The 23,379-nt window shown below is 41.5% G+C and overlaps 1 protein-coding gene across 9 annotated transcripts; it reads left to right on the top strand.

The window, feature by feature from the left end:
• Positions 1-166: 166 nt before the first annotated feature.
• Positions 167-20,726, top strand: plekha1b (pleckstrin homology domain containing, family A (phosphoinositide binding specific) member 1b). Of its 9 annotated transcripts, none has more exons than XM_081600249.1 (14): positions 167-252; positions 4,698-4,883; positions 6,722-6,778; positions 7,113-7,158; positions 7,680-7,777; positions 9,426-9,551; positions 11,058-11,189; positions 11,285-11,353; positions 12,497-12,561; positions 12,639-12,702; positions 12,858-12,947; positions 19,090-19,185; positions 20,019-20,101; positions 20,422-20,726. In XM_081600249.1, the coding sequence occupies exons 1-14, from the start codon at positions 244-246 to the stop codon at positions 20,492-20,494; spliced, it is 1,194 nt and encodes a 397-aa protein (XP_081456375.1). In that variant the 5' UTR covers positions 167-243; the 3' UTR covers positions 20,495-20,726. The 9 variants fall into 9 exon arrangements, 6 of the variants coding, with proteins under 6 accessions (XP_081456375.1, XP_081456374.1, XP_081456372.1 ...); XM_081600248.1 differs by having other exon boundaries at positions 20,419-20,726; XR_014084976.1 differs by lacking the exons at positions 19,090-19,185; positions 20,019-20,101; positions 20,422-20,726 and adding exons at positions 13,561-13,634; positions 14,447-14,624; positions 15,389-15,505 and having other exon boundaries at positions 174-252.
• The last annotated feature ends 2,653 nt before the right edge of the window (positions 20,727-23,379 follow it).

Genomic DNA, 23,379 nt, shown 5'->3' with positions numbered 1-23,379 from the left:
TGGGAAAGAGTTGTTCATTTCAGAAATCATTTAGCGGCAGTCAACAGCCCGGAAGACCAGTACAGATAGGATCTTTGCTTTGACAGTATAGATGGAGAAGTTTAGAAAAGGTCAGAGAGAGTTGCTGAAAAACTGGATAAAGAGAAAGCGGGTGACACAGTGCCAGGAGAGGAACTGTCGTACTGTTTGAGGAAGTATGTTAGGACAGCACACAGTAGGAGCTGGGACAGCAAGACAGCAGAGATGTGCGAGGTAAGTTTTGTAGATTTGACCAGAAATCTGCTTTTAGCCACTGATCGTCTCCATTGGTGATGGACTGGCTCACAAATGAGGTCATGAAGACGTCTCAGAGCAAGATGATATTTGCAGAAGGAAATAGTCTGGATGCTGAAACAGTGGCATTGTATGAGGAAATGGGGAGAGGTGTGGAACATTTCAGAACAGTGAGAAAGTGGTAAGGTGTGCTGTGAAAGGGACAGAGGAGTTCCAGATGTAATGGGGTTGTGGCCACAGCTGGGATTTCTGTTGTCTATACTGAGAAATGTGGAGAGAGGAAAAATTAGCTGAAGTCAGACAGAATCAATGAGTGAGAATCAAACAGAGGGTTTAAGATTAGTAAAGCTTGAAAGATTAGGGGGACTCTAGGTGTATGAGTCCATTTGCAGAGCATAAAAGGTGTGAAAAAGAGAGCATAAGCAAGTAGAAGTGGACGGAGATTGTTGGGAGTGATATGTGACAGAAAAGAGAAGCTTAACAGATTGAGACCAGCTGTGATGTTTGGAGAAGACGTGAAAGTGCTAACCAAAATGTAAAATTCTGGAAAAGTTCCGATTTTTGCTGACGGTAAATAAAATTGGGGTACAGTGGATGTATATATAGAACATTACCTCCTGACACTCAATGTTTACAGGATGAAACACATCAAAAATATGAAAAAAAAAAAAAAAATCAGTTCAGGCATTTTACGATGAAGCCTATCCGGAAGTGGCGGCGTTGTGGAAAGGAGACCTTTATTTTAACCGTTTAAACCGGAAGTCGTTAGTGTTTCTTCTACATGTAGCTTGACGGTTTTTTTTTTTTTTTACCCGGACAGCTTCCACTCTGGACTCGGACTGAGCCGAACTATGTAAGTAAACCTCGCTCCCAACTGGTCCCGCTGGCCTCACGGCGGTTCTGAGCAGAGCCAGAACCCGTCGGGATGAATACTCGGACGGGTTTCGGGGCGCCGTAGGAGAGTCGGTTTACTGGTGGTGGTGGTGGGGGGGAAACGGCCCGATGTGTCAGGCCTCTCTGACTGACAGCAGCTTGATCCACAGGGAGGGATTTGGGCAGATTGTTGTTAGTGATGATTAAACTGATTTATACCGCAGTGATGGCAGACAGAGAGCCGCATCAGCTGATCCCAATTTATATCCACCAGAACGGAGTTTTTTTTTTTTTTTTACTGTGTGATTACAGCAGGATGGGAGCCGCTGGGATCTCTACAGAGGAGGACAGCAGGAGTGGAGGATTTTTACTGTGCGCTCATGAAAGAGAAACGGCTAAATATGCTGATTTTTATTCTTTCAGATGCTCTGTGGGCTCTGAAACCTTAGAGCAGATGTGGAGTTTGAGGTCCAAATGTGTTGGTTAGATTTAAATTCAGGGCCAGACCTGATTTCTTTAGATTTCAAAATGTGTGGAAAACCCCAAAGATATGACAGATTCACATATCTCCAGCAATCTGTCACAATGGGGACTTGTCCCTTGGGGACTTTTATTTAGTTTAATGGAGGAGTTGGAACATGGTGACTCTGGAGGAGCTGCAGAAATCCCCAACTGGGGCGGGGGAAATTTTGCTGACAGGAAAGTTAAGAAAATCTGGCAAGAAGAAAGACAAACAATAGGGGACATGGCAAGAAAATGGAAGAAGGTGTCAAATGAGACCAACATTTAACTTTTTGCCCTCTACACACTTCGATCTGTTTAGAGGTAATTAAATACTTTGCATAGCATCCCAACTCTGAAACATGGTGGTGGCATCAGCATGCTGTGGGAAAGCTGGTCAGAGCTGATTGGGAGATGAAAAGAAGGACTCTAAACAAACAGTCAGAGCTGCAGAATAACAGCTTAGATCAAAGTATATCCATGCTTTAGGGTGGCCCAGTCAAAGCCCAGACCAAATGCCATTCCACCGTGTACGGGATTGTACAAGATTGAGTTTAGGAGCCCTTTTTTTAATGCCTGAATTGTTTTCAGAGATGAATGGCTTAGCAAACAAACATCCCTCAGAGAGTGGTCAGGAATAAAAACTGGACTGAAACACAGATGACAGCAGCTGATATCTACAGGAAGCTTGAAGGACTTCATTCCTACAGATTGGGATCTGATCAAGAACTGGACCAGACATATGAGGATCTCCATTTGCCCCCCCAAAAAAAAAAAACTTGTTAGGAATGAAGCATTACATTTTTTTTGATTGATTTAAATGTTTTTATCAAAATAACGTCCTCTAATCAGCAAAGATTCTGTGCGTGTGTTCACATTTTTAAAGTCCAGCTCATCAGCTGGAATCAGAAGTCTAGCTGACTCAACAGTTGCCGTGATACTAAAACAAGTCTTTAATCTTTCAGGAAGTTTGATTGTTTAAGTGTCCGTCTCTGCAGCTGCTGATGAGACGGATCTTTTGAAAAAAAAAAAAAGGGGGTTGGGGGGGAGGGGAGGGGGATGGATAATGGACCAAAGAAAAAGCATAATGTTAATTATTTGCCGGCATTTTTGACCCAAAATGCACTCTGGTGTTTTCAAAATGTGGAGACAGAGACCTTTGCAAAGTGAAAGCTGACAGAAACTGATGGGATTTTTGTGAAGTGTTCACTCGCGCTAAGTTCAGCCGCTCACCTGTTAAAAACCAAACAAACAAAAAAGACAAAAGAGAAACTCTGAGAAGGAAGTAAAGGTTTTTAAAGGGGATACATCTCCACGGCTTTTAATGTGAATACAACTCTGGCCTGCAGATAACGGAGATGCTGCTGCATTCGTTTTCTGAGATGTTCAATTTGGACTTTTCACTTTCTGTCATTCATTCGTAATCGTCAAAATAGCAAGAAATAAAAGAGCTTGAAACATTTCCCCTGTGCGATAAACGTGTACAATATGTCAGTTTAGCTATCTGAAATGAACCTCTTCACAATATCAAACTTCGTGGCGATGTAACTACCAGCACAGTTTTGATAAGTGCCCACCCCATTGACTCGAATCTCCTAGTAGCTATGGTCTGCTTGCTTTAACTATACCAAACCAGATTGGGTGTTTGTTTGGGATGATTGTTTATGTGGAACACCCAGGCTTGTGCTCACGTTTCAACCGTTCAGCTGTTTATTTGTTTAGGTAGCCCTCCTTCCAACTTGAGCAATGCAAGAGACCCTCAGCATGATGGTATCACCACCGTGATTTTTTTGGTCACGTTGCCCAGACAACGCAATCGTCATCTCGTCTGACTATGATGCTTTCCTTCAGAAGCAGTTAGTGAGGCTTATCTACGCTGGCGTATGCAAATCTCAGTAAGGTGGTGTTGTGCTGACCCAACTTACAGACGTGATTGATAAGCTTTGGATAAAAGGCGGAGCCACACCCGCCCCTCCCCCGGCGCCCCAGAATCCATCACTGCGTTACCACGACAGCAGGAGTACCGTAACTCATCTGCTGGAATCGGAAATCTACTGTAACTGGGAACGACTTGTAGAGTAACTGTAAATATGACCAATATGACCAGTGCAAGCCGGGTGACTTTCAAGGGGTCAGAAGGATTTTCATGGATGTTTTCAGTTGGGCTGCAACTAATGATTATCTTAGTTTGAGATTGTTCTGACAATTAATCGATTAATTGGATAAAAGGAACTGGCACGTTCTGCAGATTTTTCATTGAACCACTTAAGCTTTTTATTTTTTTTTTTTTTTAGACGATTTTAGAAATACATAAAAAGATTCCAATTAAATAATAATAATGATAAAAAAAGAAATTAAAAATGACAGTATCATTTCTTCAGTAGATGCTGCTTTATCGCTGGTAGGAAAATATACACCTGCGGCTGAAATAAAACTTCTAACGTCAACATGAGAAAAGCTCAGTTCCCTTGCTGCATCAAACCACTGCAGGTCTGAGCTGTTGATTATTGCTTCTGTTAATAATTGGCTTGTGAAAGTGAAGCTAAAAACTATGATATTTGGAGAGTTTTGGGTTAGAACATATACAGACAAAAAACATTTTTTTAATATTAAATGCAAAATGTATTTGTTTTGTGAAGCCTTGGCTTAACTAATGCTCTGAGTATGTTGTTCTTTCAGTAAATGACCTTTTATTGAGTCCGTATGCTATATAGTTAACTATTAATATATTAGTTGATGATTATTTCAATAACTGATTCATCAAAATTTGCCAGATTAGCCCTAGTTTTTTGTAACTTGTCTTTTTATTTTACGTCAAGTTGAGCATAGTGAAGCAGCAAAAGCCACAATTTAAGGTCATCCATCTAGAGTGACAGTTACAATCAAAGTAAAATAGAAACCTAACCAGTGAGAGGAGAATCACCTGCGGCAGCGAGCTGTGAGGAAGGACGGGGCCCAACCTGGCCTTGACCTTCTGAGCAGGGTGACCGCAGCCTGCCGTCTCACCCGCGACTGAACTCCCGACCTGTTCCTCCGCCCTCTTCCCCCAGAGTTCCTGTGATGCCCCAGGGCGGGCCGAGCTGGCCGGGGTCGCGATGCCGTACGTGGACCGACAGAATCGCATCTGCGGCTTCCTGGACATCGAGGAGATCGAGAACAGCGGCAGGTTTCTGCGCCGGTACTTCATCCTGGACACGGAGCAGGGCAACCTGCTGTGGTACATGGACAACCCTCAGGTGGGTGAAGCCGAGCGGGTCCGCTCCCGAACCGGATTTTTAGTCTGCAAAGCAGTGTGTCGGCGATTACTTTAGGCTGCGTCGGGTGGACCGGTGGGTGTCGCACAGAACGGATCAGGAAGCAAACAATATGGTGGAACATTATGTTACGATTGATTCAGTTTATCGTTGTGCTTTTAGCAGAATGTTGTGGCTTGATTGTCTTGGATGTTGCGTTTAAATGACACAGTAGTAATTAACGGAATGTATTTTTAATAAGTTGACTGTTACACGTTTGGTGTTTATTTTTGATTTCCAGTGACATTTTTGTTAATGACAAAAATTTACAGAAAGGTTGTTATGGACAATGCAGAGCAGACTAATAATGAAGACGTTTGAAAGAAGTTTTTGTACATATTGCATGTTCAAACAATAACTTCGTGCCAAAACTGGTTGAAACGTGATACATTTTGTGTCGATAATTCAAGCAAAATTGAGGGAAAAAATATTTACAGATACTTTAGTCGACACATTTTTTAAAAATATAATAAGTCGACTACAACTAAGACAATTCTGCTGACTAAATTATGACAAAAACGAAATGACATTTTAGTCAAAAGATTAAAACTAAATAAAAATGAACACTGCTTGTGGAGCCACCTGCAGTTACAGCTACACGTTGTTTTTCTTCAGCATTCTTTGGGCAGAGTAACTTTTACCAGTTCTCTTTATTTTCTTTGAATTGAGAGTTTCAAAACATCGACCTCGCTCTGGATTCTCAGTGAGATTTAGGTCTGGGCTTTGACTGGACCATTTAAGCTCACGTACACGCAGTGAGCTAAACCATTATAATATTGGCTGGATGTTTAGCTTTGCTGGTCGGTGAACCTCCAGCCAGTCTCTAAGTGGGTTTTTTTCTCCCACGGTTGTTCTAAATGTTGCCTTTTCTTGCAAAAAAAAAAAAAAAAGAAACAGTTATTGGAGCATTAGATGCAAGGGAGCTAAAAACTTTTAACATATTTCATTGTACACACTTTTTAAAAAGCACATAACTGCCTTTGTATAATCAGGTCTTCCGTTCTTCTAGCAAACACTGTTTTAGTGGTTTATTTTTATCGTCTGCTCTGTCCGCACCGCTCAATCTTCAGGCTGCTTGCTTCTTTCTAAAAAAAAAGTGAAACTCTCACATACTTAACGTTTGTAGAGGTAGAAACTGTTTGTAGCCACATTTTGTAGCAGCAGAGAAGGAAGGAAAAATGAACAAAAACAAAGCGCGCTTCAAAAACATCTCTGTAAAAATGTAATTCCTAAAAAGAATTGAAACATTTCTGCAAACAGGTTAGAACGAAGGTGAAGGGGAAGTTCTGTGCTAACGGGACAAAACGACGTCGAGCGGCTTTTTTTTTTTTTAGCAGCGCACCTGCCACAAACACACATCCGAGCGGACTGACTTGTGCGTTCAAAGGCCCTCGCAGGCAGGAAGTGATGAAAAGCTCAGCGGCGGGACGCTGACGTTGAGCTCCTGCTATCGGGGAATTCTTTAATAGAAAACCACGGACTCATGGGATTAAATATAATTTAACCAGAAAATACACGAGAATAAACTCAAAGAATTTTCAGATGAATGGCTTAAAATAACAAATCTGAATAATTTCTTCAGCGGTTATCGGAGAGGTAGCTGTTTTTCTGCATTTCTTTTCCCCTCTGTGTTCACACCAAAACACAAAGACGAAGAAATATCGAGGCACGACGGGAATCTTGAATTGTTCTTTATCGATTTCATCCCTTCTAACCCGAGCCCTGTTTTGACTCAGCAGGATCAGTTTGATCACATTCTGAATGTTTCATTTTTCTTTCAGAACCTGCCTAAAGGTGCGGATAATGTGGGCTTTCTCAAACTCACGTACATCTCCAAGGTCAGTCCTCGCTCAAACGGCGGCGCATTTTGCGTCGCGTCTTTATTTGACCAAAAACAAGGAAATCTTTTAGAAATCACCTGTGTTTCCAGAGCAAGAATTTCAGTCTTTTTGGCCACACTACAACCAGAAGTTACAGAAAGGTTGTCAAATTTTCCAAGCAGTTCGTAGTTATTCCAAGCTGTTTTTAGGAGGAAATGTTTCAGGGAAAGCTTCAGGCTCCAGAACAGTTTATGGGTAATTTCTCAGTAACTTTGGAGTTAGTTGCGTTCCACTGGGTGATTTTTAGGCTTTCTTGTGTCGTCTGTGACATTTACTGTCTTCCTGTCTTCAGGTCAGCGATGCTACCAAGCTCAGGCCGAAGGCAGAGTTCTGCTTTGGTGAGTTTGTTGTTTTCTCCCTCCATTTATCTCCCTGAACTCGCTCCGTCTTTGTGCCGAAGCTTTGCCTCCACACCCCTTCCAAGTCCCTTGTTTCCTTCCTTCTGTCCTTCCTCATCTCTCCACTTCTTCCGCCCTCCTTCTTCTCTTCCTCTCCCTTCCTCCCTCCCTCCCCCTTTTTCCTCATCTCTTGAGTTTACTTCCTCCCTTTTGTCCCGCGCTACTTGTTTTTCCTGCCGCGTGGAACAGCAGCTCTTTGTCACTCAATAGGAGGAAACCGTGCAATGACAATGACCGAACCGTTGTGTGCGGACATGTGCACATGTGTTTGCATCTAGATGGGATGTTAACGCCGAGACGTGCATCCTCTCTGGCTCTGAGAAACCAGAAACAAGCGGATATTTTTAGATCTCCATGCGGCGGAGCGGATTTGTCTTTGGTTTTATCGGGTCTTGTGATAAGCGGGAGTATTTACATATCGTCCCCTGTTTTTTTTGTTTTGTTTTTTTATCTCTTCGCAGTTATAAACGCAGGCATGAGGAAGTTCTACCTGCAGGCCAACGACCAGCAGGATTTGGTGGAATGGATCAGTGTTCTGAACAACGCCACCAAGATCACAGTGAGACTCGCGCACACAGATACACGCACAAATGGGGTTGGGCACAGATGGATCCATAGTTGACCCTGTTTTACGTCGCAGCCATCCCACACTCTGCACTCGGCCTCGGGCCACAGCAGATGGAAAATTAGCCATCAGACCGGACCGATGAAGCTCGATCCGCTCTCCTCAGAGCCTCGTCGGAAAGTTGTGGGGCTTCACAGGCCGATGCGCTTTCCAAATTATCCTCCGGCTTCGAAGCCGCAGGGTCAATTAGAAAAGCTTCTGCGTCAAAACTATCTTTTAATTGTAGGGATTTTAGAATGTCTGCAAAAATCGTCTGGAAGGCGAGACACAAAAACCTTTAGACAAATAACATCCTACACTGGTAAATAAAAGAGAAAGAGGAGAAGGGACGATTCCAAACTTCCTTTGAGGTAAATTAACTCCAGAAATCCGGGATAAGTTGACTCTAAAACTACACTATTTGGAGAACAAGAATATTTAAATAAATCAGCGATGCACCGATCTATTTTCTTCACTTCCGATACCGATGTCTGAGGTTTAGTATCGGCTGGCGCAGAAAAAACTGTGCTGAATTGACTTAAGACATTTCTGTTTTTAAACAGACTTAAATATACTGAAATACAAATTTGTGTGAGGCAGTACAGCACACTTACATACACCAAACACGTAAAAACAACTTTCATTTGTTCAGTCAGTGCAGTCAGGAGGATAACAGCCAGTGTAAATCAAATAATAGGGGAACTGAAACCGATTAAAAACAACAGGTTGACTGCATTGGTGAAACATGTAGAAAATAAACTGAAACAAACCTTAATTCAAATGGTTCAGAAAACGCAATTAGGATTTCTAAGTAAAATGTAAAATAAATTCAGAGCACAGAGCATAGAATTAAACTGAATAGATCTGTCCTAACGGATCGGGCACCTATGCAGATATTAACATCGGGTCTTTGCATCTCTAATATAAATTATAGGGTTTTTTTTCTTTTAGACCTGTATGATTCTAAGTCTACAAAGTTAGATTTAATTTAACGGAGACTTTTCTAAGTAGTAAGTAACTTTGGCTCACATTTTGTACAAAATTCTAAATCTCAAGTTGTTTTCAATCCTCTAGAGAAGGGAAGTCGTTAACATCATCCAGAATTAAAGCTCCCCCTACATTTAAACGACGTTTTCAAGCCTTAATTGTGTTGATTTTTCATTGGAAACGGATAATTCTAGGGCTAGAATATCACATCAAATTAGCAACAAATATTTTTAATCTTTTATTTCCTGATTTAGTTTTGAAAAGGATTTCTAATTTGACCAAAAAAAAAGCCTCATTGAGACACACATTTTGCATATGAGTGCATGTTTATAACAGATAGTTGGTCAAAGTATGCGCAATGATGATAATAACAATAAAACATATTATTAGGAATATTTCAGCTCCATTGGTAACTGCTGCTGCAGGAGGACTGAAAGATGACGAATGGGTGACTCAACAAACCTCACCCACTTGTAATTTTACTGCTTTTCCTTTTTTTTTTTTCTAGAACATCAAAATAAATGTCTGGAAGGCTAATAAAACCTAGCTCGGCTCCACGGGTCGGTTCTGATCTCCCGAGTCGGGTCTGAGGCGTTACTGTCTCGTTGCGTTTCAGGTGCCAAAGTCTGGAGAGAGCCAGTCCGCCTATGTGGAGACCCCACAGGAAGCCCTCGGCGCTATGAAGCAGGTCTCTTACAAAACGGAGATCATAGGTGGAGTTCCAATCATCACAGCCACGCAGGTAACGCTTCCCCCAGTCAGAGCCGTTGTCTATCAGCAGCAGGTCTGGTCTTGTCTCTGCAGGTATGCGGCTGTGCGTTTCACCCAGAACACAACAGCTCTGCTGCTCCGACTGTTTGTGTCTCATTAAAACCTACTGGGCTTCACAACTGCTGGGGAAAAATGACCCGAGAGTAAATGCAGAGGTTTTCTTTTGCGAACTAATTTTACTTATCAAAACTGGATCTACTTAAAAAAAAAAGCCATTATCAGAAAATGGTGTAAACTCCAAACATCTACAGTAGAGGACTGATTCAAAATCGTGTATGGCGTATTCAAAATGGAGAAGATGCATACATTTGTGATTTCTGTTTGGTCTTTTTCTTTTTCATTCATTTTGTTTTTGTGATTTTTGAATACGTGTACAGAAAAATATTAGGAAATAATTCATAATTATTATCTTAATTACAGTTTTTTAATTCATAATTGATAAACTGGACTTACTTTACATCTATAAACTTCCCCACATTGTTGGGCAACTACAGTTGCATTACTGAGGGTAGGCTTACGTCTTTCTATTTTTGCAATTTGTTATGGCACCAGAAAACTACCAAAAAATAATTCTCAGAAGGAGCTAACACTAATTAAAAGTGGTTATCGTTGCATCAGTTCAACTTATTTTTTTGTCTCACTCCCTCTGCGGTCTGATTTTCTTTTTATGTTCGATAGTAAATAACAATGCCAGTTGCTCCCTAGATCATTTTCAACTTAAATTAAAGCGGTTTTTCATATTTCAAAAATACAACTCTCTTAAATTTTAGTCAACACTGTTCTACAAATTATGCTCATTACAACAAGGAACCTGCGAAAGATCAGATTTAACTAGTTCAATAATAGAATTATGACAAGAATTTCCTCACAATTTAACACTTAATCCTACTCTAATTGAATACTGCAGTCTAAAATTTAAATGAATTGATAATAAAATTTGTCATAACGCCACACTTTTTGCAAAGGCAAAAAGCTCTCAGATGCACTGAATGCAACTAAGCGAGGTCAAATAAAACACCTGAAATACCTGGACTTGTTTGCTAGCAAATGTCCTAAATAGTAGTAGATATACAAGTTTGCAGGTTTAAAGTTAGAGTAAGAGTAGCTTCTGTTTCCAGTTTCCTGGCGTACTCAAAACCTGAACTGCAAGACGTACACCACTAGCGACCCAACAGAACCTGTAATGTCCGCTGCAGTTTCCTCACTTCTGTATAAATAGGCCAGATAGGTTTTAGGATTCTGTTCTGTGGAGCTCTATAAGTCAAAACTTGAACTTTTTGGATCTATGCGCATTTTGGAGAAGGAAGAATGAATCACACATTAAAAAGAACCGCCTGTCCACAGTGAGGCACTGGAGCAGCTCTGTGATGCTGCGGAGAGGGCAAGATGGTTTTTGTTTTCCCCCGTCTGTCTTAAACAGAACCTTAACGTTACGCCAGGTTAAGATGAATCCTGAACATGTGGGTGTTTGTTGTAGGAGCAGAGCGAAGGCCAGAACGGGTCGGACCGAGGGAAGCGGGCTCAGAACCAGCTGCCGTACTTCCTGTCCAGAGGAGCGCAGGACCAGTCTTTCATAAAGGCGGGATACTGCGTTAAACAGGGAGCTGTGGTGAGAGCAGACAGACAGACACCTTCTCTAGCTTTCATGACGATGCATACGATAAACTAGTGTTGATGTTCTGTATTTTTTTTTTTTTTTTTTAGATGAGGAACTGGAAGAGGAGGTACTTCATCTTGGATGAAAATGCGCTCAGCTACTACAAATCCGACCTGGTGAGAAAATGGGATGAGGTGGTGTGTGTTTGACATCAAGCTGGAACCAGACGGCTGTTATTCAGCTCCAGACCGGAGAAAATGTCGATCTTAAAATTAAGAAATTTAGAGTATTTTCCTTCAGCAGCAGGTCTGGCAGCTCTTTGTCTTCGTATCAAACAGAAATCGTGTATCTTTGTATATTTGTTGTGTCTTGAGAACCTGTTCTGGACTTAGCTAGGTGTTTTAGCTAGGTAACACTAGCCAAAACACCTTAGCTAGCTAAATTCAAGGCTCATTTTGCCTTGAATTTTTGGGATGTTTGTCTGTACACGCAGCAGCACGCGCTCTAAATTCCTCCCCGTAAGATCCGTGTGTGGACAAATTAAGCGAATGACATCCCAACCAGGACCTGTCGAAGCGCATGTGGACACACCCAGGTTGTGTGCCCTCAGGCTGTGTGTTCATTTGTAGAGGCAGCTGAGATCAGGTGATCTGATTAATAAAATAAGCACTGCTGTTAAAAAAAGATCTGGAAAAACAGAGCTGAGTTTTCGTTCTCTGCAGTGACAGCAGGAAGTCTTTTTGGGCTTAGTCTTGACCAGCTTTGCACATCTAGAAACTAAAATCATTGCCTAAGTAGAACTAGATGACGTAGAATAGCATGAAACAAAGAAATTCCTTTTAGCTGGTGCGGGAATCCTTCCTTTGAAAGTTTTCTGTCATTTACAGAGGGTGTCCGTTCATCCTTAAAACGTATTAAATTCATGTATCTAAAATTAATTTAAAATGTCTTAAATTTTGTTGCATGACTATTTAACTTTGTATATTGTATGTTTCTTTTTTCTCTCCTGGGACTTTTCTATCAGACATCTTCACTGCATTCTGTGACTTGAGGCGGTTTATGCTACCGGTGACTAGCTGCTAATACACCCTTGCTAGCCAGCTAGCTAACTTTTCTGTGTCTAGTAGTGAGACCCCAAAACTCTCTCTGTTTTTGCCATGCTTTACTTTAATACAGCAGAATCCTCTAACCGTCTCCTATATTCATAGCTTTTTTTTTTTGCTCTTAAATTTAATGCAAGGTGGTATTAAAAAAAAAAAAGTCTTAAAAACTCTTAAGTTTCAAACCCTTATTATGGGACATATTTTATTCTTTGTCAGGACCGGGAGGCACTGAGAGTTATCCCGCTGAAGGAGATTCAGAAAGTCCAGGAATGCAAACAGAGGTCAGTTAGCACTTGAAGCCATCAGAGCTTTGCTAAAGCCACGGTGTTCAAAAGCTACTCCGTTCTGTGTTCTGCAGCGAGCTGATGATGCGAGACAACCTCTTCGAGATGGTCACCAACTCCAGAACCTTCTTCATACAGGTGACACTGGCCGAATTCATCTGGGTTTTCTGGATGAGACTCACTTCAGCAACAATTCTCAGAACTGCCTGATTTATTTATTTAAATCACTACAATATGAGTTCATAATATCACTGGAATAAGCTGAATCAACTCTGTGGGTATGTGTCTTTCAGGCTGACAGTCCAGAGGACATGCACAGCTGGATCAAGGCCGTCTCCGGGGCGATTGTTGCCCAGCGCGGGCCCGGGCGCTCAGCCAACACGGTGCGTATCTCGTCAGCTGAAGCTGTGCAGGAACCTCCTTAAATGTGGGTGCAGTGCAAACAGACAGAGGTCGCAGCAGTCTATACTAATGTGCATCATTTCTGACTTTTATGAGCCAGCGAAGTGGTGCCACCATGTGGCGCTTACAAGTAAGTGCATCGGAGAAAGGAGCGCCTCAACTCTGAGTTATTAGTTCAAACACTGTGTGAAACGATCAGTAGCCCATATTTACAAAACACACACACACACACACACACACACACACACACATACACATGTTCACAGCTTGTGAAGTTTCTTCTTTTTCTGTCTCTATAGTTTCTTTCCTAACTCGAACAATGATCCACCACAAACTGACCTCTGTGCTTTTAAATTTAGGAAATGGCTTAACTTGTTCCTACAAATGTGGTTGATGAAATGTGTTTTTTTTCTATACTACTTGTGCATTTCTGTACACAAGGCCACACTGTCTTTGTTTTTTAAGTGCAGTATAATGTGGTTTAGGATCGATCCACCGATCAGAATCTGACCACCGCGAGGCGGTTTGAGGTGTGTTGGAAAGGAGCTCTCTGCCTCTCCATTACTGAGTCCAGCTGTAAACTGTTGTTTTCAGATCCGTCAGGTGCGACGGCTCTCCAGTCCGTGTATAGAGAGGTATACTCCGTTCTGCAGTGGGGAATCCCGCACGTATGTGTCCCCCCCCAACCCCCGACCCTTAACCTCCCACCGCCCCCACCATCCATCGCTGCTTCCCCGCTAACGGGCATTTAGCCCCACGCTCCTCCAGACGGGTCCAGCTTGACATCAGTTCTCACTTTTAAATGTGCAGAATGAAAACAAGAGCGCTGCAGTCGGATGAACTGAAGTTGACCTTTAACCTCACAGTTAGAATTTAGGTCAAGTTAGGTTTTTAACTTAAATGAAACACATCAAGATTTGTCTCAGTAAATATGTTTCTATTTAGGCTGTGTGAAGTGCCAGGAACAGACCCACTAACCAGCACATATAAGACAATCAACTCATTAGTGTGTAAATTGAGTTGTGTGTAATAAAGTACAATAATGCAAGGAATAAATATTTAACAGACTGACTGAAATTTATTCAGTTCTTACTAGAAAAGCATTTCTAGTAAACCTCAACATAAGGCCGGCTTCTCTGGGCCCAGAGGTATCTGAGATGGACCATTACAAAATGAAAATGTGGATTGTGGTCGAACATATCTGTATTTCACAACTCCAGCTTATGAAAGGTTAATAACATGGTCATGTTCTTCTTTTTCTTTTTTTTTTTCTTAAAATATTTTGTACATTTGGACCTGCAATCTGTTTCTGAACTGTTTCCTGATCCCTCTCTGAGTAACATTTCCAGACTTCCCGACTCGCAGACGACCTCCCAAAACCAAGTCGTTACTTTCTTTCTGCTAACCCTCTGCCATGTTGTCTTTCTGTTTCTCCTTCCTGTTGTACGTGCGTGTGTTTGTGTGTGTGTGTGTTTTCTAGAGAGTGAGGTGTGACAGTGACACAATAACTTTCCCCAAATGAGCCCCGCCGCCTGCTTCCTGTTCCCTCCCACTGCTGCTCATCGTTTTTATCACCAAGCCCCCGCTGCCTCTCAGCTTCCTTAGCAACCGCTGCATCATCCTTTCCTCTTCCCCGGCAACAGCAGCATCGCTCGTTCGTACGTGGACCTGCATGAACGTTACATCTCAGAGCCAGTCATGTTCCGTGAGACCATCTCAGAGTGTTTGTATAAGTTAAATTGGACAATAATTCCAAGAGGGAAGTTAAATGTTGTAGTGACTTGAGTTGCAAAGCAAAATAGTTAAAGATGAGGACAAATTCGAAGGCACGTTTTTGTGCAGACAGATAAAAAAACAAGCAGATAAAATAATCCTTGCAGTAGGATAATCTCACACTGAAAAGCTTAGAAAAATCCAAAAACACAGAATCTTACCCAGTATTTTTTTGTCTAGATTCAAGTGAACACATCTTATGACACTTGAAATATGACAAAGTTTAATATTGATGGCAAAAGTCCTAGTTCCACAAGGAGATTATTTCACTTATAGCTAGTACTTTAAAAAAAATCATTCTTAAGGAATTATTATTTATTATTGTTTTCTATGACTATTACAAAAGGAGATGAAATTCACGAAAACATTTCTTAAAATGGAACAAATTTCCTGATTTTTGGCTCAGATTTGAATTAGATTCTTATCTCTGAGTTTATTAAAAAAACCTCTTTACTCCTGTTGTCTTGTGCTTTTCTTCTTTCCCATCACAAGCTCATCCATCCATTCATTCATTCATTCATTCATTCATTCATTCATCCATCCATCCACAGAACCATCCATCGGTCTGATCCATTAATCATCACATCCATCATTCCCAGCCTCCTCTTCACCCTCTCACTTCCTGTCCCGCTCTCCTTTGTCTCCCCAGGAGCACAGTGACCCTCCCTCTCCCACCTCCGCCTCCACCTTCTACTACTCCCTCAACACGGAACCGCAGCACCCAGAACCCTCAGCGGGTGCTCAGCCTGACGCTGGACACTCGCCACCAGGACAACTTCCTGGGCCTCCTGCCGTGGCGCCTCAGTGGAATCCAGCCCGTGATGATTCCGTTGCCTTCAGCGCGTTCCCGCCTTTCTTTGCAGGAGACGGTGCAGACCTCAAAGTGACGGAGGCCGAACGGCCCTGCGCCGGCGGCGGGGGCGACCCGAACACGGAGGAGCCCGACTCGGAGATGACTCTGATGTGACAGCAACTGATCTTTGAATATTTCTCCTGCTAAACTTCCTGGGACCGGGTTTTTCTTCTCCCCCCCCCCCCTCCCCCCCTACGTCTGGCTACGCCTACAAGGTCTTCCTCTGCTGTTCCCCTTCACCTTGTCTTCCTGAATATCTCTCACAGTGTGTTGCAGCAGACCAGCGACACAGATCACACAGGCTGTTTAAGCTCTCAGCAGGAGTTCAGCGACACAGGAATTCACTTCTGAAACAACCAAAGTTTAAAGGGTCGCAGAGAGATGTGTTGAAAGACGTCTCTTCAGTCCTGTGTGTGTTATCTGGAAGGTTGAGATTTGATATGAATTTGTGTTGTTTCCTTATCAAACTGTTTTTTTGTTTTGTTTTGGTTTTTGTTTGTAGCTGAGTTTTTTTCAGGCACAGATAAGGAGACATATGGAGTCTTGCAAAACTTCCCCTTAAAGATGTTGGTAACGCTTTATTTGACGGGGTGCATAAGACTGACATGACGCCATCATAAACATGACATAACATCTGTTATGAACATGAATGGATTTTCATAAATGTCATCTTGATACAAAATTAACAATTTTAATGGACTTTTAATGCAAGTTTCAATGCGAAGTTGCATTAAAAGTGTTATTATTTACCGAATTACACTTCATGACAACAGTCGTAAACGTTCACAAAGACTCCTTTGTGTTCGTGACAGTGTCATGTGGGTTTTATGCACACCACGTCAAATAAAGTGTTACCAAGACGATCTCAATTATATTTTATGTCATAGTCCAACACAAAATAGTGCAGTGAAGTGGAAGAAAAATGTGTGGTTTTAATGGGGGCACGGTGGTTAAATGTAAAAGTCTGAAAAGTGTGGCATGTATCCAAATTCAGTCCCCCCTGAATGAATACTTTGTAGAATCCCAAGGTCGCAGCTCAGGGTGTATCTCTTCATACCTACAAACTGAGTCCCTCTTTGCAAATTATTCTCCCCACTCCAGATTGAAGAACAGCATACCCATAGCATCATGCTGCCACCACCGACATTTGTTACTGTGGGAGCAGTGCACTTAGAGTAAGTTGCGGTCTTTACTCCTGTAGCTTTTCGCAGCAGGTCAAACAATTCAGCGGGTCAAACAGAGTCAGTCTCATCAGCTACCTTTCTGCTTGAAGTTAACTGTATGCAGGCGGACTTTATTAATTTGGTGACTTTTGAAGGCAATTATTACAACAGAATTTTAACGAGGTGTTTCAAAATCTGCACTGTACTCTTTTTATTCCACTTCAAATTATGCAGTTGGTGTTGATATATACTATAAAATCTATATAAAATACAGATTTTAAGAGTCAAGGGATATGAATGTTAAGAAAGCTGCAAGACTCCAGTCATCCAGAAACTCTGCTGCCACCTAGTGTGTACAACTAGTATGTCAATTATGTTTGTTTTTTTACTTGCGTTTGCTTTATCTGCATTTTCTAATAAGTGTTAAAAAAAAAGGTTGCTATATATTTATTTTTTTGTTTGATCCTAAACTAATAAGATCAAACAAATTATACACAAGAAAAAAATATATAATAAAAGAAATAGGAATAAGGTTACAAAGAAATAATATATTTTCACAGCACATGAAACTGTTTACATGCAAAGAAATGCTTTGCGACATTTGCAGAAATCATGCATGTGAACACATACACGGAGACACAGTTAATGTGAAAATAAAGATATTTGACTTCAAACTAAGCAGAAACATCATTCAGATAACCTAAAAGAAAAAGGAAAAAAAAAGTTTAAGATATGTTCTTTAAGTAGGTTTGATCCTCAGAGTTTCTCGTGTTTATATGGCGTGTGTCAGAATATAACCTGAATTATTTAAGTAAATTTCTCTTTTTGCACCTCTTTCACTCCTATGTTAATCAACCTGTGTTACAGAAACTGGACTTTTTTTCTTTTTCTTTTTCTTTTTTTTTTGTGCAGTTCGGGTCGGGTCGGCGGAAACCGTTTGTGACTTTGCTAAAAATGTCAGCCTCTGTCCCGAGCGTGGAAGTTATGCGAAACACGGAAATGCTTCAGCATCACAAACTCAGACTCTGGAAACATTTCCTTCTTGCTCACCAGCTCCCCTCACCTCACCTTAACTTCCTGTTACTTTACCTGCCGTCACGTCGGCGTTCAGGACGCCCGTCGATTTGCGTGGAAATCTTTTGGGACTCGAGCCGTCCCGCAGGTCGTTTCTCCTCTCGGCTCTCTGGTTATGGGTGTTTGTTTTTTGTTGTTGTTGTTTTTTTCTAGTATTGATATTATTAACTTTAATGAGGAAAAAAATAAACTACACATATATGTTGTCTACTGAATTTTTATGAACTCACGTGCATGACTGACTGTGCACCCCCTTCACTCTTCAAATGTTCCCTTTGATACATGAGTTGGGTAAAGTGCCTGCGTCTATCTTTCTAAAGAGCAGATTTTAAAAACACCATGAGCTGTTTGATCCGTTTTGTGTGTGCGTGTGTACGTGGGTGAGACTACGACCATTTTTCTATTTATTAAAAGATGTTTAAAAAAAAACAATGAAAGTGTTTTTTTGTTTTGTTTTTTTTTTTGTTGTTTTTTTTTTAAAGAAAAATCTACTTCTGTGTTTGGGATTATTCAGTTTTCATACAGATGGCCTCACATTTTACTGTAGGATACCTTCCTGTACAGAAACGATCGTGGTCCACTCAATGACCTCAAGGTGACTCGGCTCTCTGGATGAAAAATAAGCTAACTTTAACACTGATCATGCTAACTGGGGCCTGAGGAGTCTAAAATGCAGCTCTCGGGTATTTAGTGATTTCCCTGATCGTTGCAGGTGTGGGGGATCAGTTGTTGGGGACTTTAGATCAAGGACCCTCCCTCCCCCCACCTTCTATTAAGATATGATTATATTCTCTATCCTATGAATATTTTCATAGGAAAATATTTCATTCTCTGTCCTATGAATATTTTGTTTTGTTTTGCTATTAAAAAGCACTGTGTTGCATTGCTCATGTTAAGCTGAACATGGAGAGTGAAATGAGTTTAGAAAGGGATCAGTTTTTAACAGGCGCTTAGGGCAGCCTTGGGTCCTACGTTTATGTTGAAGAGCGTAAACTCAGTAGAACATAGTACCCATAAAGTGACACGTCGGATTTATGAATGTTTTGTATTTTCAGGTAAGCCGAAGTAGTAAAAAATTGTTTGTGACGTGAAGTTGTAAAGTTTCATAAGACGAAATGTATGTTGCTGTATTAATAACGGAGGTTATCTCAGTGAAGACAGCTAAGCTAAGTTTCTGTGTTGAAGAACATAAGTTCAGTAGAACATAGCAGCCTTAGTGTGATGCAAGTCGGATTTATGAATGTTGCTTTGTATTTTCAGAAAAAGGAAAGTGAAGAAAATGTACAACCACCGCATGTCATCACTCGAGTGTGCAACACAGGCCCTGAACTTGAGATGAATAACGTTTCTCCATTTGTGAGTTCCCACTCTTATTTTATACCCTTGTTGGTAAAGATCCACATATCTCTTACATAACTGGTGGTTTCTTAATTAATTCTTTCCTCACAGCTCTTAAATTATTGTCACCTTCCCAAAAATAATGGCATAAGTCATTTTTGCCTAAAACATCTTTTGAAAAAGGGCTGAAGATTCCCCCCCCAAAAAATCACATTTGGCGAAAGAAGGACTGGCTGTTGATTTAGGAAGGTGAAGTTATGATGAAATAATTTAATAAGTCAGTTGCTGAGGGACAGATTATTATATCCCTGTTGAGTTTTCCTTCAGTTTGGATTCTGACCCGTTGTAGAAGGAGTGTTTAAAAACACAGCATACCCGGGCCGGTATGGATGCAGGTTTGCTGCACTGTAACTTTGACCAGAAAAGGATGAAACATCACATCCATCGCTGTTTATCTCAGTTTCCATAAATCAGCACAAACTGCGGATGTTTTTGTGGAATTGGGAACACGACGCACAGGGATAAACACAACGCCGCAGCGCCGCTTAGATCCGTGGCCCTCAGCAGACTGTTTGGAGATCTGAGTCATCCCAGCAACACACTCCTGCGTTTTCCCGAACCGCACAAGCCCGGCAGATGTCCATAAAACCAACGCCAAGTCCGTCTTCAGTGATCCAGCTTTTTGTCTTTTTTTCTCTCTGTGTGTCTTGGATGCACATATACGTTCATAATTCCTGACTGCGCATGAGTGGACTTAGATTGAGCCGTCTCACTCAGATGGGACTGTGTTTCTGGGAAAGTCCAGAACAGAGCAGTTGATCAGTCTCCTGTGGTCTTTGCGTCATAAACAGAAACGGTTCCTGGTCCAAGCGAGAGTTCAACAGGCTGAGGACATTTCCACCGAGACCTTCGTTCATTTCTCCTGTTTAATCCGGTTGGTGTTTATCATGACTCATGTTGTACTTCAGTGACTCGCGTTGATGATGATTTAAAGTCAAGTCTCAAGGTTCGGTATAAGGAGCTTTTCTCCAGCTCCATAGCAACAAAATGCTGTCTCTTGTCAGGGTTTTAACAAAATTATGGATTTGTATGGTAAGCTGTCAAATAGTTGGATCTAGCACGAAAAAAAAAATCAAAATCTGGACATTAAGAAACTTTGTTCTTTTATTTTCCACGAAAAGCTTCGAATTGAATTAAAATAGAAGATTTTCTCTTCTTTTCCCAAACCCTGTGCACAATTTTCTGTTGCAGCAGAATCGTGTGTAAGCCAACAAAGCATCCAACAAACTGTGAGCCAAAGGGAACATGTTATGCTCGGCTAACCTAAAAGCACTGGAAGAGGCTGAACTGCTGGCAGAACCTGCAGATGGTAAACGGTTCCTCATGTCGCTAATGAACCCTGATGGATTTATTAACTCCAAAGAACAATCTAAGGTTATTTTTTAATTATTATTCATCAAAAAAATATGTCATTTACGACCATTAAAATGTTTGAAATAGTCCCATGTGTTAACTAATAAAATTCATATGGGGAACTTGTGCAAGTCTCACTGATCGAATCCAAGCCTCTGACTTTTTTTTTTTTTTTTTTTTTTTTTACAGCCACAAAATGTTTTGTTTGCATATGGAATGTTTGGATTTAATGCAAAAACACGTTGATGTAGTCCTGAAAATACCGGCTTCTGCCAGCAGGGGAGCTAAAGTTTAAAAAAATGAATAAAAAATACACACACCTTCTGCTGCATCACTCCAAGGCCAACTCCCTCTATTTACCTCCTGGAATCCTTCACTTTCATTCTTGCAGTCACCCATCTGTAAAAGATCGCCCATGACAACCATCTTTATTATTTCACCTTGCTCAAAACTCTCTTTCTCTTCTCCATCTGTCTGGTGTTTTGACTTGACCTTTGAGTCTTTACCGTTCCACCCAGCTTTCACTTAAACAGACATTTTGGCTGATTTTCATGACGGATATAATTTTTAAAATTATTATTAAAAAGCATCTCTGATCTTATCGCGCATTGGGATTGAACCCCTCCTAACTCACTCCTCACCACTGTCTCACTGTCCAGCTTTGTTCTCTCTCCACTCTGCTGTCTCTGCGGGTTTCAGGGTCACTGGAAAACATCATCGCAGCACCGATTTCTCACTTCCCCAGTCCGTATCCTGCACCACCTTTACACACATACATCTTCTTACTCTAAGGCAGTCTGCCATCTTGAAAACCATGGTGACACATTGCCTCACCCTGACTAAGCCGCCCCATCGACACTCTCATGGCGCACGACATCACGTCTACAGGGTGCATGAGCTCATTAATCTGTAATTTTGTGTTGCTTACATGTAACATGATAAATTAACATTGGAGATGTGAAAAGGGAGAGAGAGAGAAGATAAAAGACGAACACTAAACTCAGGCTGAACAAACTTTTCCACAGCTGGGAGACAAATCACCGGCTGCCAGCAGGTCATCGGGAAATCTGTTTGGTCCAGAAATGTCCAACAATGACATAATAATCACACGAAGCCGCATGTGATGTCATAGATACTGTCACTGATTGTTCAGGTTTCAAAACAATCGATAGTTTCCACAACAAAGCTTCGCCTGTGTGTGTGTGTGTGTGTGTGTGTGTGTGTGTGTGTGTGTGTGTGTGTGTGTGTGTGTGTGTGTGTGTGTGTGTGAGTGTGAGAGAGAGAGACACACACATTGGTTCGCCTCAGTCCTGGCCGAGATTAACGCCAGAGTCTTTAACTCCGACTTATTCTGCTCAGACATGCTGGAAGCTGTCGCCTGCTGCAGAATGTTTCACATTTTTAACAGTTTTGTTAATCGGATTGTACACAAGGGCACTTCTTTTTCTGAGAAGTGCCGTCATCAGGGTCAACACAGAATAAAACGCATTCTTTCTTCAGTTTGTGGCCGCAAATCTGAAATTTATTAAACTTCATTCAGTGATGATAAGTAATGAGTCTAACTCTTTTTAGTTGTTATTTTAAATTTGTGGTACTTTGTATTTATCCATCCATTTTCTTGCACCCTTTTTTCCCTCAGTGGGGTCGGGAGGGGTGCTGGTGCCCATCTCCAGCCAACGTTTCGGGCGAGAGGCGGGGTACACCCTGGACAGGTCGCCAGTCTGTCGCAGGGCAACACAGAGACACACAGGACACACAACCATGCACACACACACTCACACCTAGGGACAATTTGGAGAGGCCAATTAACCTGACAGTCATGTTTTTGGACTGTGGGAGGAAACCGGAGTACCCGGAGAAAACCCACGCACGCACAGGAAGAACATGCAAACTCCATGCAGAAAGACCCCAGGCCGGGAATCGAACCCAGAACTTTCTTGCTGCAAGGCAACAGCTCTACCAACTGCGCGACTGTGCAGCCCTACTTTGTATTTAATTTCTTAGAAAAAAAACATCTGATGAACTATTTGATGACATAAAACTGGAACAAGAAACATAATCTTTATTTATATTGAAGTTCGACAAATCTTTATGGATTATATGTCCTTTAATTTGACAACAGGAGGTTAAACTTGGTACACAGTCTGATGCTGAGGGTCTAATTGATATTGGCATTTGTCACAGCTGCAAAACAAAACCATAAAAGCAACAAATTGATTCTGCTGCTCAGGTTGTAAACATGAGCAGCAGAAAGTAAATCAGGTGATCTGGTGATTTCCTTCGAATACCACCTTGCACAAACGCTGAACATTCTGCACGGCCTCGCAGAGGCCACAACTGAACTTTCCAGTCTTCTATACTGGAAAAATCAATGTGACGATTGCTCTTCAGCTTTGCCAGTGGGGGTCGGGTCAATCAGAGGGCAGGATACGGCCGGAGTGCGGTGGCAGTGAAAACCCTGCGGCGTCAGCAGCCGTTTGGAACAAGAAAGCAGATCCATTCCATCCAGCTGTTAACTGTTTACAGAAAGATTATACATCCGACGTTTGTGAAAACAACAAGAAACCCCCTGAGAAGATTAGCAAACAATCGGGACAGGTTGTAAACCAATACCTCAGAGTGGCAAAAAAACAATTAAAAATGAAGCAATAATCCTTCAGATAATGTAGAAAACATGTGAAAGAAGGAGGGAAATTAACTCTGCTCAAAATACACCTTTTTTTGCCACCTTGTTTTATGCTTTAAGAAAATTTAAAAAAAACTGGGGGAAAAATCCTGACATAAAGCATCATAATTCAT

This window comes from Poecilia reticulata, chromosome 19, assembly GCF_904066995.2.
Source record: "Poecilia reticulata chromosome 19, P_reticulata-male-v2, whole genome shotgun sequence".
Taxonomy (NCBI): Eukaryota; Metazoa; Chordata; class Actinopteri; order Cyprinodontiformes; family Poeciliidae; genus Poecilia; species Poecilia reticulata.
This window is presented reverse-complemented; position numbering and strand designations above follow the sequence as displayed.